The sequence below is a fragment of the Ips typographus genome, linkage group LG3, assembly GCF_016097725.1.
Source record: "Ips typographus isolate SLU linkage group LG3, UJ_Ityp_2.0, whole genome shotgun sequence".
Classification (NCBI taxonomy): domain Eukaryota; kingdom Metazoa; phylum Arthropoda; class Insecta; order Coleoptera; family Curculionidae; genus Ips; species Ips typographus.
The window spans coordinates 15,503,839-15,518,458 of NC_138424.1; the positions used below are offsets into that span (position 1 = coordinate 15,503,839).

Below are 14,620 nucleotides of genomic sequence, written 5' to 3' on the forward strand. Positions count from 1 at the left end.
AACGCCAACGAAAACTGCATTCACGTCATATACGATCTTTACGTCATAGATAAGCAATGTGGCCAAACTTTCCAACCTTTGTATGTGATCCTCTCTTCCCTGTAAAATTGTGCTGACAGGACGTAAACATATCTTGATGAATGATTTTGTTTGGCTACTTAAGGCCAATGTATAGAAATTTGAACTTTGAAATGAAATGACTGTAGATGACAGAAACTGTTGAGATTCCAACAATATGACAACGTTGTAAACATGAGTTGGTAGGTTTACACCCATTAAGGCGGAAACAGACTGAGCTCACGTGCTATCACGTTACATACAAAAAGTGTGGATATTTGGTTAACATAGTATGTTAATACATCAGAGCGACACTATAAGGTCTGTTGGCAGAGAGAATCTCCAACTAATAATCAGAGAAATAGACATTGATGTTTACTGTTTCTGAGTTGGAAACCAGTCAGGAATTGCCTCTACGAACAAACAAGTCATCTCATGCGTATTAAGGCGGAAACAGACTGAGCTCACAGCATTTTTATCCTTTCAAGCCATAAAAACTACGTATTCCCTACCTTAGGATGCTCTTGACGTTTAAGGTAATAAACTTTTGTAAGCTATTGCCCACTGCTGCTTTAACCCGTCAGGAGTTGCCAGTCTCCCATCGGGCGCCTCCCCAGGTAGCGGATAAGGGAATGCTTCTCAGATATGAGTGGTACCGGGGAAATCAAATACCCGGGGCGGACCAAAACTAGCACAGGACACGTCGGATCTCCAGGTCAGGAGCGGTACTCCATAGCGTCTGATCTCCTGATTAGGAGCGGCTAAAAATGTCTGTTTTCCAACTCGTCTGGCCAGCGCGGAAGACCTATGGAGAATTCCAAAACAAACGGTCCCCAAGTGGGTAAACAAAAATTCCACACCTTTGATAAGGTCAGCCTCATGGAATCTGGGGGAGACAAACATTTGATAGCACGTAAACCACCTTTAAAGACCATAAATCTGTCAATTGGCACTTACAATATCACAACACTAAGAACTGAAGACCGCATGGAAGAGCTGGAAGAAGAGCTAGGTCATATCAATTGGGATATAATTGGCCTGTGCGAGAGGCGACTGCCAGAAGAAAAATGCACAGTTCTGAGTCAGTCAAGTCATCTTTGTTGGAGATATGTTCTATATATTTGTTGAGACGAGTTACTCATTTTTTCTTTGTTTATTGGGTCTTCTGTCTCACACAAAAAAGGTTTGTTGGGAAAAATGGAATTTCGCACTATTTTCAACTAAGTTGAAAATAACATTAACCTAGTCGTCCGAACACAAGACCACTGACTTAGGCTCGGTCTTGTTACCTAAAAACGCTGACGTTTCGGTGGAAAATCTACCACCGTCTTCAGAGAATCTAAAAAAGAAAGAACACAACGGCAGAACACAGAAAACAACAACTTATATTAAATATATTAAACCTGATAATGTTCAATTTGAAACTCTGAGAAGGGTTTTGTCAATAAAAATTGACATAAATGTTGACTTTTGTCATTCCAATAGGAAAGGTTATCTATTGTTGTAGTGAAAGGTGGGTTTTATAATGAAATAGTTATTTACATTACTAGTGGGGTATGAGCATTTTTATAGTCACGAGTGGGAGTACGTCACACGAGTACGTTAATTTGCCATACCCCACGGGTGATGATAATGATGAACATTTTATCTACGACCATCAGAAGCAGCGTAAAGTAAGAAAAAAATTTCATAGTTTGTGCAATGTGAACTATTTAGGAACGTCTCGTATATGCTTGCTACGGGTAGTTATTTGTTACCCTTAAATCTTGTCATCTACGCTGTACTGTTTTGGTGTTGTTGCTATGGTGGCCATTTGTTTCCACATATCACTTAAGCGACAATTTAACAGTGTCAGTCACAAATTTTTAAAAGTGCATTTTGTTATGAACATGTCTGAAGAACTTCCGTCAGATATTGAAGAAGCTGCCGCAAACGTGGTATCTGGTTGCCTGCCAAGTCAAAGGAGAAATATGAAAAAATGTATCAACGTTTTGTCACCTGGTGCGAGACCAAGAACATAAAGAGTCCCTTTCAAGAAAAAGTATTACTCGTGTACTTTGAAACCTTGGCAGCAACCTATAGTTCATCCAGCCTTTTTTTTTTTTTTGTGTAAATTCGATCCAAGAACTTTCTAATTCAGGAATTCATTTCACTTTTAATATTTATAAAAAGTAAAATATAGTTATTATTTAAGATAGGTCTGTTCATGGTTTTATCAAAGTTATGTTTAAATTCAATAAACAATTACAGCAGAAATTTTCATTTAAAGTTGTTTTATCACACTAGTGCGATAAAATCGATTATTATCGCACTAGTGCGGTAAAATCGCTCATTACGTAACTCAAAATGAGCTATGTAATGAATGATTACCATGCTAGGAGTAGATAAACAAAATTACAAGAAATTTCAGTTTCGTTTGATATGACCAAGTGTTATCTCCTCCTCTAGAATATTTAACCAAGTTTGGTCAATATTAATAGAGGATGTAGCAACACAGGAGTCATGGTTTAATCTAATATATGCACTTTCTTTTATTTTACGTCTTTTTGAAAAAGTTTCTTTGTCTATGATACTACATTCATTCCATTTGACTCTATGATCATTATCAAACGCGTGTTGGCATATATTAGATTTGTGAAAGTCTCCAGTTCTTAAATAATTTTGGTGTTCTTTAATACGTTTTTTTAAAGGTCTGGAGGTACAGGCTTACGCGCAAACTAGATGAATATCAGACGAGTGATCAGGCTGGTTTTCGCAAAGGACATAGCACCGTAGAGCATCTTCAAACGCTACGGACTCTTCTAGAAAAGTGTAACGAGTACAATGGCGTATTGTCGTTTTTATAGATTTTAACAAGGCTTTTGATTCTGTTCAGCTTTGGGTAATAATCCGAAGGCTGAAAATCTACTTTAAAACATAAACAAAGAGCCGACCATCACAGTTTAAGTGCAAGAAGATGTAACAACAAATCGAATACCAATTAACAGAGATGTCCGACAAGGAGACACAATATCCCCTATGTTATTTACTCTTGCATTGGAGGACGTATTCAGAAGACTATATTGGGACAAAAAGGGCGTGCGCATGAATGGTGGATATCTGAGCAATTTACGCTTCGCTGACGAGATAGTTTTAAACAGCAGTACGAAGGAATAACTTATCGAAATGTTGGCAGACTTAAAGACAGAGTCGGAAAAAATCGGTTTAAACATGAACATCGATAAAACCGAACCTTTGACTCCAGATTCCGGCGACTTACACTTAGAAGGACAACAAATAGAGAAAGTCAACTAAATAGTATATTACACACCGAGGTGGGAAGAGTTTCATTACTGTCGAGAGATTAGTTAGACAGCCGAGATGCGAAGCGTCGAGGTTTAGCTAGGATCTCGAGACAGGAATGAAACTTCCTACCGAGGTTTGTATACTATTTTATTTACAACCATCATATTTCTATCAAAATTTACAATTTATTGTTTCATTCTGAACATATCTAGAATATTACATTTAACAAAAAACTACCAAGCAGGCATTTTTCTCAGAATAATCAATCAGGTATATTGTTACCGTAGCTATGTGGTAAATAACTTACCAATATAAATAAATGTCAGATAAAGTCGGATCGATATTCAGTTCGCAAATAATAAATTGAGAAAAATGTCCTGGATTACAACTCGAATTGTATGCATTCTAACGGTTATAATGCCTATAATACAAGAAATAGCAAGAAATCGACCAATTGGGCACAATACAATAGCTAATTATTCCCAAAAAATTGCTACTTTTATGAATTTAGAGAACTCGAAAGGCTTTACAGGCCACGCTCTAAGAAGAACCGCCGCTACGTTACTTGCCAACAGTGGAGCAAATGTACTCCAATTAAAAAGGCTGGGAGGATGGAAATCTAGTACTGTGGCAGAAGGTTATGTGGATAGCTTAATGGAGAATAAAACCAAAACTGCCGTTATGCTGTCCCAACGTGCCATGTCTTCTGAAGCTGTTGCAAGTAGTTCACAAACCTCAGTCATTCAGCAGCAAATTAATTTGTCGACCAAAGAGACAACTGTTGGAGACGCCAGTGCTGGTACTGGCCTAAATATTTCTATAAACACTTATAATAATTCAAATTTTACCATTAATTTCAATAAGTAGTTTGTTTTAGTTTAGATCATGTTAATTTTAGAATTGTAATGTATTATAGACATTATAATTTATTAGAATGCATACAATTCGAGTTGTAATCCAGGACATTTTTCTCAATTTATTATTTGCGAACTGAATATCGATCCGACTTTATCTGACATTAAAAAATTTTGATTCAATCATCATTTTTTTTTTTCAAAAATATTAACAATCACACAATTTTAGAGGGCGGGAAGTAGAGGTACGCAATATGATACTTCCTAACCTTCAATGACGTTAGTAATGACAGCATTACATATATGGTTGTAAATAAACACATATATTTAGGACACATTTACATATATTTGTTATGGAACACTGGGTAAAGAAAATCAAACAGCCGAAATAACAAGGGCTGCTGTAGGAAAATTGGGAACAACATTAAGAAAGCCAAAACTTCCTATCAACCTAAAATAGAAGGTTTTCAAAACATTTGTTTTGCCAGTCTTGACTTATGGTATTGAAACAATGACTCTCACCGTTACTGCTGAAAGAAGAAAAACAATTGAAGTTGTATAAGTACATATTGAAATGTGACGCAAACTGTGCTCTTTCGGGAGCTTTTATATAAAGTTTTATAAAGAAATAAAATATGTTTTTATATAATATAATTTTACACGACACGGACGTGTGTAGCCGGGATCAAGGGTTAATTAATTGATGAGTCAGAATACTTTGCCACCCTAAAGCCGAAAAGTAGACCTTTCTAAGTGCAAATTCAAGTACGCGGGTCGCAAAAAGTGGACTTTCAGGGATGCGTACAGGCTAATTATGACAAAACGTCAATGTCAGCATATCCTACTCGCTACAAAGGCACTTGTAATAATGTTCGAATAATATTTCGTAAGGAGGTGTTTCTCCTATTGGACATTGGTTAATTCCCTCCAACAAACACAACATAAGTTATTACAATTGAGGGAGAGTAGTGAGCTTGATTGAAGTAATAAAAAAACAGTATTGTTTTAATTATCCACATATATTAATAAAGTACTCAAAACACACTTCAAAAACATCACTTAAAAAATATTCTAAAATTGAAGTGCATGCAATCTGATCCGATTTACAGGTTAATTTGTTTTTGTTATTCAAAAAGTCACTCTGCAATTTATTAAAGAATCTTCTTCAATCATCAAACCAAATAGCTCTAGCAGCTTAAGTACTACCTGAAATTTGTGCGCCCCATTCTTTCATTATATACACACAATTAAATCTAAACTGAGATTGCCGATACACATCAAAATCTTTCATTTATAAGAAGGTATAGAAAAACGAAAAAATTGTGAAAAATAATAATTTAACAATCAACTAACTATATCCATCCGGCAGAATTATTAGTCACATATATCACAAAAACAGCCCTTTTGAGTCCATTTTCGATTAAATTCTGGTCACTACAGAAGCGTTATTACACTACACGTCTAACTTCGAAAAATCTTTTCAAATAGAACACCTGAGCTACCGTCATTGACACTAATATGATAGCTTCAAAGAAGGACCACGCCACCACTCTGGAGTTTGTATTTTCGTTTATAGCGCGATGTATTCTATCCCTCACTTGCATGTACTCTTGTTCTTGCTTTACGGCTGTCAACGATGCTGAAAATAGAAACATTTTAAACATATGAAGCTATTCAAAAAAGGCTTCAAAATTGTTACTAAACAATGTTTAGTTATTCAATCATTCATTCCATTATTATTATTTGATTAATTTTTTTTACAAAACAATATACATAGTGTTTTTAACAAATCTGGACAACCCTTTGCTACCAGTAGCTAAATAGAAATGGAAAATTGTCAGAAATTAATTTTTGGATGAAATGCCAAGAGAATTTTAAAAATTTTAGGAGAACGATGAAGAAAAGCCTAATAATGGCTATTGCTAGCACAAGAAGGAAAAGAAGGAATAAAATTTGTTTCACATTTATTTCTTCTTTTGCTTCTTGTGCTAGCAACCGATTTCTTCTTTTTCACTTCCGTTTCAGACCGGCTTTTTCTGCAGTAGCAAGCGTCCCTCTTGAAGTAAGATAATAAATATTACAAAAATTAAAAATCAAAAGCAACAATTCAGACAGTGGAATTTGAACTATTTGGAAATTATGAAATGCCAAGTAGATGTGTTTCTTGGAGAAATCACACTGTAAGTAGTCTTTACAGCTCCATAGCCAAATTTAAGAGTTGTGACGACAGGAACACGTATTCTTACGTCACTTGACAGCTGTCATAACTGTCAAAACCCGTTCAACAGTGACGTGGAACTATAAAATTATAAATAGTTGCTTATTTGAGGAATTACGCTGGAAGTTGTGTTTAAAGCTCCATGGAGCCAATATTGACAATTGAGACGTTCAGACACTTTAATACTTTGCTTGCGTCATGTGACAGCTGTCATAACTGTCAAACCTCACTCTGAGATCTGCAAGTATAATATGCTAAATAAATAATTGTTGTGCAAGATCTGGTGACATCTGTACTCAACTCTACGAGTTAGAAAGTACAGATGGCGTTCCCAAATCTAGGAACAGCCCCATTAATGCCGCATCATTCGGTAAACACCGATCTATATAATGCTAAATAGATGTTTTTCTACGAATGACCGAAAAGAAGCTACTTACGCACACTTTTACATATGCAAAGTAGCATTTTCCCGCCCCCTATGCGGGAAAATCGGTATATGGTATACAGCGTGTCCCGACTCAGTTAATAATAATGCGATTTTATTTAAATAAATGATAATTTTTTTAATTTTAAACCACATTTTAATGGTCACTTGACTAATTTTGACAGATGTCAACTGGCCTAAACAGTGTTGCAAGAACCTGCCGAAATGCATTTTCAACATCACGTAAGGTGTATTTTGCAATTTTTAACAACTGTTTAAATTTAATTTACCATTTTTCAAAGTTTAAACTGCGTTTTGAAGTTCACGTGACTGTTTTTGACAATGTCTACTGGCCTTTACATTGTTGCAAGCTCAAAATATGAATTATCAAGTCACGTGACGTAGTTCTTACAATTTTACTACTGTCTTAACTTAAATTACCCATTTTTCAACTGTTTCTTTTAAATGATAAGTGTTTTTATTTGACATGTGCTAACTTGGTTACTATGACAGTTAGAAGATTCCTGCAAACGTCAAAATATAACCCGTAATTTCAGGCAACCGTACCAAAAATATTTTTTGTTTGTCAGAATTTGGAAAAACAGTCACATGAGCTTAGAAAATCAATTTGAAGCTTTCGGCAGAAGGTCAAATCAAGTGTCAAAAATTTGGTTAAACCTTTACGTTGTCACTTAACCTAACCTAAAAACTGTGACGGGACTTTTAAAAAAATTTGGAAAAACAGTCACGTAACCTGAAGAAGACATTTTTATTAAATCATTAATCCTTATCGACATTTTGGCAATAGTCAAAAGTCATATACAAATTGTAAAAGCAGACATGCTACTTAATCCAACATAAAAAATGTCACATGACTAAAAAAAATCATCAAGATTTATCATTATTTCAATACCAGGGGACTTATTAACTAAATTTAAGAATGCCACAAGTGTGTAAACATTTGAAGGTATCCTAAGGCAGTTTAAACAATTTAAAGGTATTTTAAAACTAATAAATAACTAATTTTATTTACTAATACAACACCCATTAAACTCTAAACTAACTAAACGTCTAGGTACACCCGAAACCAGGTCAAAACCATATTGGTCCGTGATGGTGGTCCAGGCCTCTAAAACGGACTGAATCAATTCTTGCTCATTCTACTTCAATCTTCATTAGTCCCCATATGTTCTCAATGGGACTGAGGTCTGGGGAAGCTGCTGGCCACGGAATTGTTGCAATTTGGAGTTCTTGCATCCAAGCTTGAGTATAGGCAGAAGTATGGCATCTTGCATTATCTTGCCGAAAACGCTACCCTTCTCGGTATAAAACATAAGCCGTTTCAAGAAGAAAACCACTTAAAATTCCACAATATTTTGGGCTATTAACGGTGCCATCAACTATACAAAGAGGAGTAGCACCACGCTGAGATATGGCAACCCAAACCATTATTTTAATGGGAAACTTAGAACATTGAACGGTAACTTTTTTCTTGAGAGGATTCTTAGATAATTTGCACCAAGCTGGAAAGAACTTTCGTCAGATTAAAGACGTTACTAAAGTTATCTTCTGGAAAACGTTAACAAAAATCCATTCTTCTTTGCTTTTGTAGAAATGTCATTGCAGGAATTTTTTTCGGCCTTCTTGATGTGTAGCTTTGTCTTTTCAGTGATATGCGGATAGTTTCTGGACACACTTTCATTCCTCGTTGATTTCCGAATCTGTTAGCCAATTTTCTAAAGCCTAGGCGCGGATTTTGTCGCCCTAAGGCCTCAAAAGCGTTTAAATTGTCTTTTTGAATCCTACGCGGTAGACCCGCACCCGTTCTATTGTTCAACCCCGTGCCCATTTTTTATCCTCTTTAGCGTTTCATACACTGCACTTTTTCTGAGATTGTTACGTACGAAATAGAGTTATCGTCCGTAACTCGTTTGGTTTGTGTTTTTAATGTCTATGGGCCTAGTTACACTAGTAGACCGATTCCGATCGCTTGATTGCTCCATTTGCACTTTGTGCACATTTTGGTGGTTAATGTGGGTGCGTGACCTGATGAGTTATCAGGTGCCGTAGTCACGTGATTAGTTTCGATTTTTGTCGGGGAAGCGTCGGTTTGTGGTCGTGTTTCTTTGTGTCAGGTGCCATGTGGCCTATTTAATCACCCCACTTTGTGATATCGGTCTCTTTACCACTACAGCACCCGAACTGCCGACATCTGACCTTTTTTCTGAGCGGTGTGGCGCGTGTGTGACTTTAAATTTTTAATCCGTGATCATCTGGCCGAATTACAGTATTGTGTTCGGCCCAACCGGAGATCCAAAGACTTTCCAACCGGAGATCCAAAGACTTTCCAACCGGAGATTCAAAGACTTTCCGACCGGAGATCTGAGGGTTTTCCGACCAGAGATCTGAGGGTTTTCTGACCAGAGATCTAAGGGTTTTCCCGACCAAAGAACTTTTCAATCGGGGATTGAATAAGCCTAACCGGGACTGCTTCGTCCAGAGTTTTCCGGACCAACCCACGTGTTGGAGAAGCCGACCAGCGGCCACAGAGTTTCAGAAGGTCAGAGTTGAACCATCAAGACAATTCCTCACTTGACTTAGTTTTATTTAATTTTTTTTTTTTAGTTTATATTAGTTTGCTCTAAACAGCTTCAACACTTGTCATCTGCAGAATATCCAAGTGTATTCATTTACAGCTAATTATGAACTCATGCAATTAATCCACGACCTTGAGCAATCTAATTTAAAAATGTTGAAATCTCATTAACGTGAGGTTTCATCATAACAAGATCAGTTAATTGCACTAATTTTTTAACATTTTGAACGCCTTTTTTATGCAAATATTCCACCTGTTTTCTTTTTTCTACTTGCGACATTATTTCACAAAATCTCATGCCTCTTAACAATCAACAAAATTTGCCAATTGCGGTTGCCATACAATTTTGGCCAGAGCCTACTATTTGGGCCGACTTGCTTGTGCATTACTTTTACCTTAGAAGGTTACAAAAAAGAGTTATAATAAAATAAGGAGAAACTATAAAATTCCGGATAATTTCTAGACGGACTATAGAAGCATTGTGAGGTATTTTAAAGGCATTTCAAGGTATTTTGTATGCAAAAAGGCATTTTGGTGTACAAAAAAGTATCGGTGCCTAACCTTGTATAGGAGTTTAAGGAGGATTCACGTTACACCGTGCCGGGACCGGGCCGGACCCATGCCGTGTGGTTTGCACTGGGTGCCGGTCGGGTCATTCATTCATGCTACACCGGGCTAGTTAGATTTTGTAAGACTGTATTGACGGATATACCGAGTATTTTCGTCTCTATTTTAGATGTTTTGTCTGAGTGAGAAGAGTGTGGAACAAATACAATTCACACAACTTGTGCTGGTAGCTATCGCAATTGCTCTTGTTCAGGAAGTATTGGAAAGACGAATTGGAACCAGAAAAAGAAAATGGGGAATGGGGTGTACATCTAGCTTGGAGAAAACGAGACTCAGAAGAAGACTTTGTCACGCTCAAATACACTCATCTGTAACTAAACACATTCAACCGACATTTCTGCCCCGTGCCCCGGAGCCCCGGCCGTGCATTGGACATTAACTCGGCTCTTACAACTGTGAATTAGCTCATATAAATGTATTCTATCAGTATTTGGCCGTGTCCCGTCCGCAGCCCGGCTCCAGTCCCTGCACGGTGTAACGTGAATCATCCTTAATACGACTATTCCTGACTAACTTTAAAATGTGCATTCCTCGGTGTAATAGCCCAACAAATGTTCCCAAAATTTCATTTCATCACTCCATTAACAATTAAATCTGTAAGAAATTGAACTTCAGATGTAGGAACCTGTATATGTATAATTGTTTAACATGTGTTTGTTACTTGTGTTATTAAAATTATGACTCATATTAATGTATTAACTTATGTTGTATTTTGTATTACAATTTATGACAGATTAGCTCTTTTTTGTTAGATAGAAACAAGGATAGAAATTGTTGCATGAATATTTCAGGTATATTGGTTTTCTGCAACTTTTCTTAAATGAAGAAAGTTTTTTAAAGGCTTCAGTTGTGGTAATTTAGAAAATTCATGGGTATTGCTGGGTGTTATTGGAAATTATTAGGAATTAGTGGGCATTAGACAAAATTATTGGGCATTATTGGCATGGAAATTAGTCGAGGCTGATAATTTTTTGTACACCAAAATGCCTTTTGCATACAAAATACCTTGAAATGCTTTTAAAGTACCTCACAATGCTGCTATTTTTGCGCAAAATGCCTCATAGTGATAATGCCTTAAATGCCTCAAACTGGCTGGAAATACATCAAAATGCCTATAAATCATTTAAACTGCCTTAGGATACCTTCAAATGTTTACACTTTTCTGGCATTCTTAAATTTAGTTATAACTCCCTTGGTATTGAGATAATGATAAATCTTGATGAAATACATCCTTGAAATTAATTTTTTTATGGTCACATGACAGTTTTTAGGTTGGATTAACTAGCATACCTGCTTTTACAATTTGAACATGACTTTTGATTATTGTCAAAATGTCATAGGGATTAATAATACAATAAAAATGACTTCCTCAGGTTACATGACCCTTTTTTCAAATTTTAAAGACCTAAAAGCTTAAAATTGATTTTTTTTAAAGGTCCCGTGACAGTTGAATTGATTTTCAAAGGTCAGGTATCTGTTTTTTCAAATTTTGATAAACAAAAAATATTTTTTGTAGGGTTGCTTGAAATTACAGGTTATATTTTGACCAGGGTTTGAAAATATCATGATATTTATATAAATATCATATCACATGATATATATCGGATATATATCAGATATATATCCGATATATATCATTTTCAATCTTTATATACTTAGCTATAAAAAATATAAAAAACTAAAAAAATTGTTTTGTTTTATCCTTACTTAAGCTATATTTTGTTTTAACACAAATCCTTTTAGTCGAGAAAATGTACCTTTTCCGTGCATCTCGAACAGTAACAGCTTTACTAATCTCAGACAAATTAGAAAACCAAACTTTGTCATCGTTCAGTAAAGCTTACTTAATATTCTTGATACTTAATATAATAATTTTTTGATGCTTTGAATAACTGAAACCGGTTTTTATTCAATTAATAAAAATATCGAATATATCGGATATATATCAAGCTGTAAATATCAAGATATATATCATGATATTTATCATGATATATATCACTGGATATATATCCTCTGAACCCTGATTTTGACGTTTGCACGAATCTTCTAACTGTCATAGTAACCAAGTTAGCACGTGTCAAATAAATACACTGAACATTTAACAAAAAAACAGTTGAAAAATTGGTAATTTAAATTTTGACAGTAGTAAAATTGTAAGAACTGTCACGTGACCTGATAATTCAATTTTTGAGCATTCAACATTGTAAAGGCCAGCTGACATTGTCAAAAACAGTCACGTGAACTTCAAAACGAAGTTTGAACTTTAAAAAATGGTAAATAAAATTTAAACAGTTGTAAAAACTTAAATTGCAAAATACATGTTATGTGACGTTGGAAATGCAATTCAGCATGTTCTTGCAACACTGTAAAGGCAAGTGTAAAGGCCAGTTGACATCTGTCAAAATTAGTCATGTGACCTTTAAAATGAGGCTTAAAATTAAAAAATTTGGCACATTAAATTTAGACTATTTTAGACAGTTGTAAAAGCTGAAATTGCAAGAGACACATCATGTGACTTTGATTATGCTATTTTAGAGCTGGCAACACTGTCAAAGCCAACCGACACCTGTAAAAAACAGTCACCTGACTTTAAAATGTAATTTAAATGTTGATCAATTGGTAAATTAAGTTTAGACAGTTGTTAAAGCTTAAATTGCAAAATACACGTTATGTGACATTGAAAATGCAATTCTGCATATTCTTGCAACACTGTAAAGACCAGTTGACACCTGTCAAAATTAGTCACATGACTCTAAAATGTAATTTAAATGTTGATCATTTGGTAAATTAAATTTAGACTATTTTAGACAGTTGTAGAACCTGAAATTGTTAGACACATCATGTGACTTTGATTACATAATTTTAGAGCTTGCAAAACTGTAAAAGCCAGTTGCCACCTGTCAAAAACTGTCATGAGGCTTTTAAAATGTAGTTTAATTTAAACATTTGGAATTTAGTAAATTAAATTTAGACAGTTGTAAAAGCTGAAATTGTAAAATACATGTTATGTGACTTTGATAATACAATTTTGAGCTTGCAACACTGTAAAAGCCAGTTGACACCTGTCAAAAACTATCATGGGGCTTTTAAAATGTAGTTTAAACGTTGAAAAATTGGTAAATTATTATAATAATTTGTAATGAATATTTTTTTCAACTCAATATCATGTAACAAAGATTTTACCATAATAATTACATGTGCCTATGCTGTTTTGTTAAATTTTCAGTCAATTTTGCTATATTGATACACTGTATTGTCCACTGCAATGTATTCCTTAAAACATTGCAAAATTTCCTTCAAAGAAGAGTTATTTCGCTCAAAATACCACAAACCATTTTGAAATATACAGACAATGCCTTAAAAATACCTTGTAATACCTACCTCAAAGTACTTCATAATAATGGGAAAATATCACAAATAACCTGGAGTGTGTACACCAAAATACCTGGGCAATCTACCCCTCAGAATTAGTGTACAAAATTTTACCCAGTGGTTTACCCCTTACAAGAATCAACTTACCAGATAATTCCCTGATCATCTCTTCTAACTTATTAGCAGATTGGCCCTCCTCTTGTGCCTCTTGCTTTGGTGGCTCACCTACAGCAACATCAAACATAACCACTTTTGGAGTCATTGTAGACATTTTATTTGAGAAACAGAACGTGTAGATGCCGGGAAAGTGAGCGGCAAACGAATATTTGCCTGAAGTTTGTCTTTCATCTTCATACACTACTTTTGCATCTGGACCAATTATTCGCACATCTATGTCCAGAAAACCACCTTCTGCTATTTGGAAACTCAAACCTAGAATTGTAGTGCGTTTTAGTAAACTCTATCGATGCTGTGTATATAGGAATTTAAAAAAAAAGTGATTTAATACCTAGTCTGGTGCCAGCTTCAACTTTTTCAAAGAAACATTCTTCAGCATGGGCATCTACTGTTATAATATAAGCTTGTGCTTGAGATAGACACAGTATTAGCAGTACAGAACAAATATAGGATATCATATTTGCCTAGTGGCTAAACTAAAAAAAATAGAAACTATTCCAAAAAGCCCCAAAAGCCCCAGCCACGTATTTTGTATGTTGTCACTAGAACAAGCTGAATGACACAGATGACACTAATGACAATGACAGACAGCTGGTGTAATGTCTAATTTAACTGTCAAATTCCTCTGTGCGAGCAAGCTGTGATGCCAGATCTATTTGAAAAGCGAACTTAGTTACTTAGCACCATAGACAGCACACATTTAATTTAATTTCATAATCCTTTCTCTTTTACATATTATTTTTAGTATTGTTGTACGTATGTTGAGTCCCGCAAGATCTGTAGACCATTCACACAAAGGGGTCTCTTTCTGTTCTTTAAAAAAATATCAAGTACATTCTGGGATTTTATCACCGAAAGTACTGATGTTAATTATAAATTCAAATCATTTTTAACGATCTTGGAAAATTTTATATTGTGAGACCTGACCAATCCTATAACATTACGTGGTTTGACAATGATCTTAGAGCAATGCGGAAGTAGCTTCAGTCTTTTATATGAGCTGAAATCAC

At 35.2% G+C, this 14,620-nt stretch overlaps 1 protein-coding gene and 1 long non-coding RNA gene across 2 annotated transcripts; both read right to left on the bottom strand.

Annotated features, from left to right (window-relative positions):
• Nucleotides 1–5,196: 5,196 nt before the first annotated feature.
• CHOp24 (transmembrane p24 trafficking protein CHOp24) lies at nucleotides 5,197–14,173 on the bottom strand. The gene is made up of 3 exons (XM_081976646.1): nucleotides 13,942–14,173; nucleotides 13,581–13,865; nucleotides 5,197–5,835 (listed from the first exon to the last, which is right to left on the bottom strand). Exons 1-3 carry the CDS (start codon nucleotides 14,066–14,068, stop codon nucleotides 5,645–5,647), a joined length of 603 nt encoding a protein of 200 aa, XP_081832772.1. The 5' UTR covers nucleotides 14,069–14,173; the 3' UTR covers nucleotides 5,197–5,644.
• On the bottom strand, nucleotides 6,902–12,208 carry LOC145727171 (uncharacterized). The gene is made up of 2 exons (XR_014177794.1): nucleotides 9,643–12,208; nucleotides 6,902–8,559 (listed from the first exon to the last, which is right to left on the bottom strand). It is a non-coding gene; the product is annotated as an uncharacterized LOC145727171 (long non-coding RNA).
• Nucleotides 14,174–14,620: the final 447 nt, after the last annotated feature.

Excerpts from the sequence above, each read along its gene's own strand:
- CHOp24 (XM_081976646.1), bottom strand. The coding sequence starts at position 14,068 with ATGATATCCTATATTTGTTCTGTACTGCTAATACTGTGTCTATCTCAA. Across the intron at positions 13,866-13,941 it reads TGAAGCTGGCACCAGACTAG|GTTTGAGTTTCCAAATAGCA; the intron begins GTATTAAATCAC and ends CTACAATTCTAG. Across the intron at positions 5,836-13,580 it reads GATGATCAGGGAATTATCTG|CATCGTTGACAGCCGTAAAG; the intron begins GTAAGTTGATTC and ends TTCTATTTTCAG.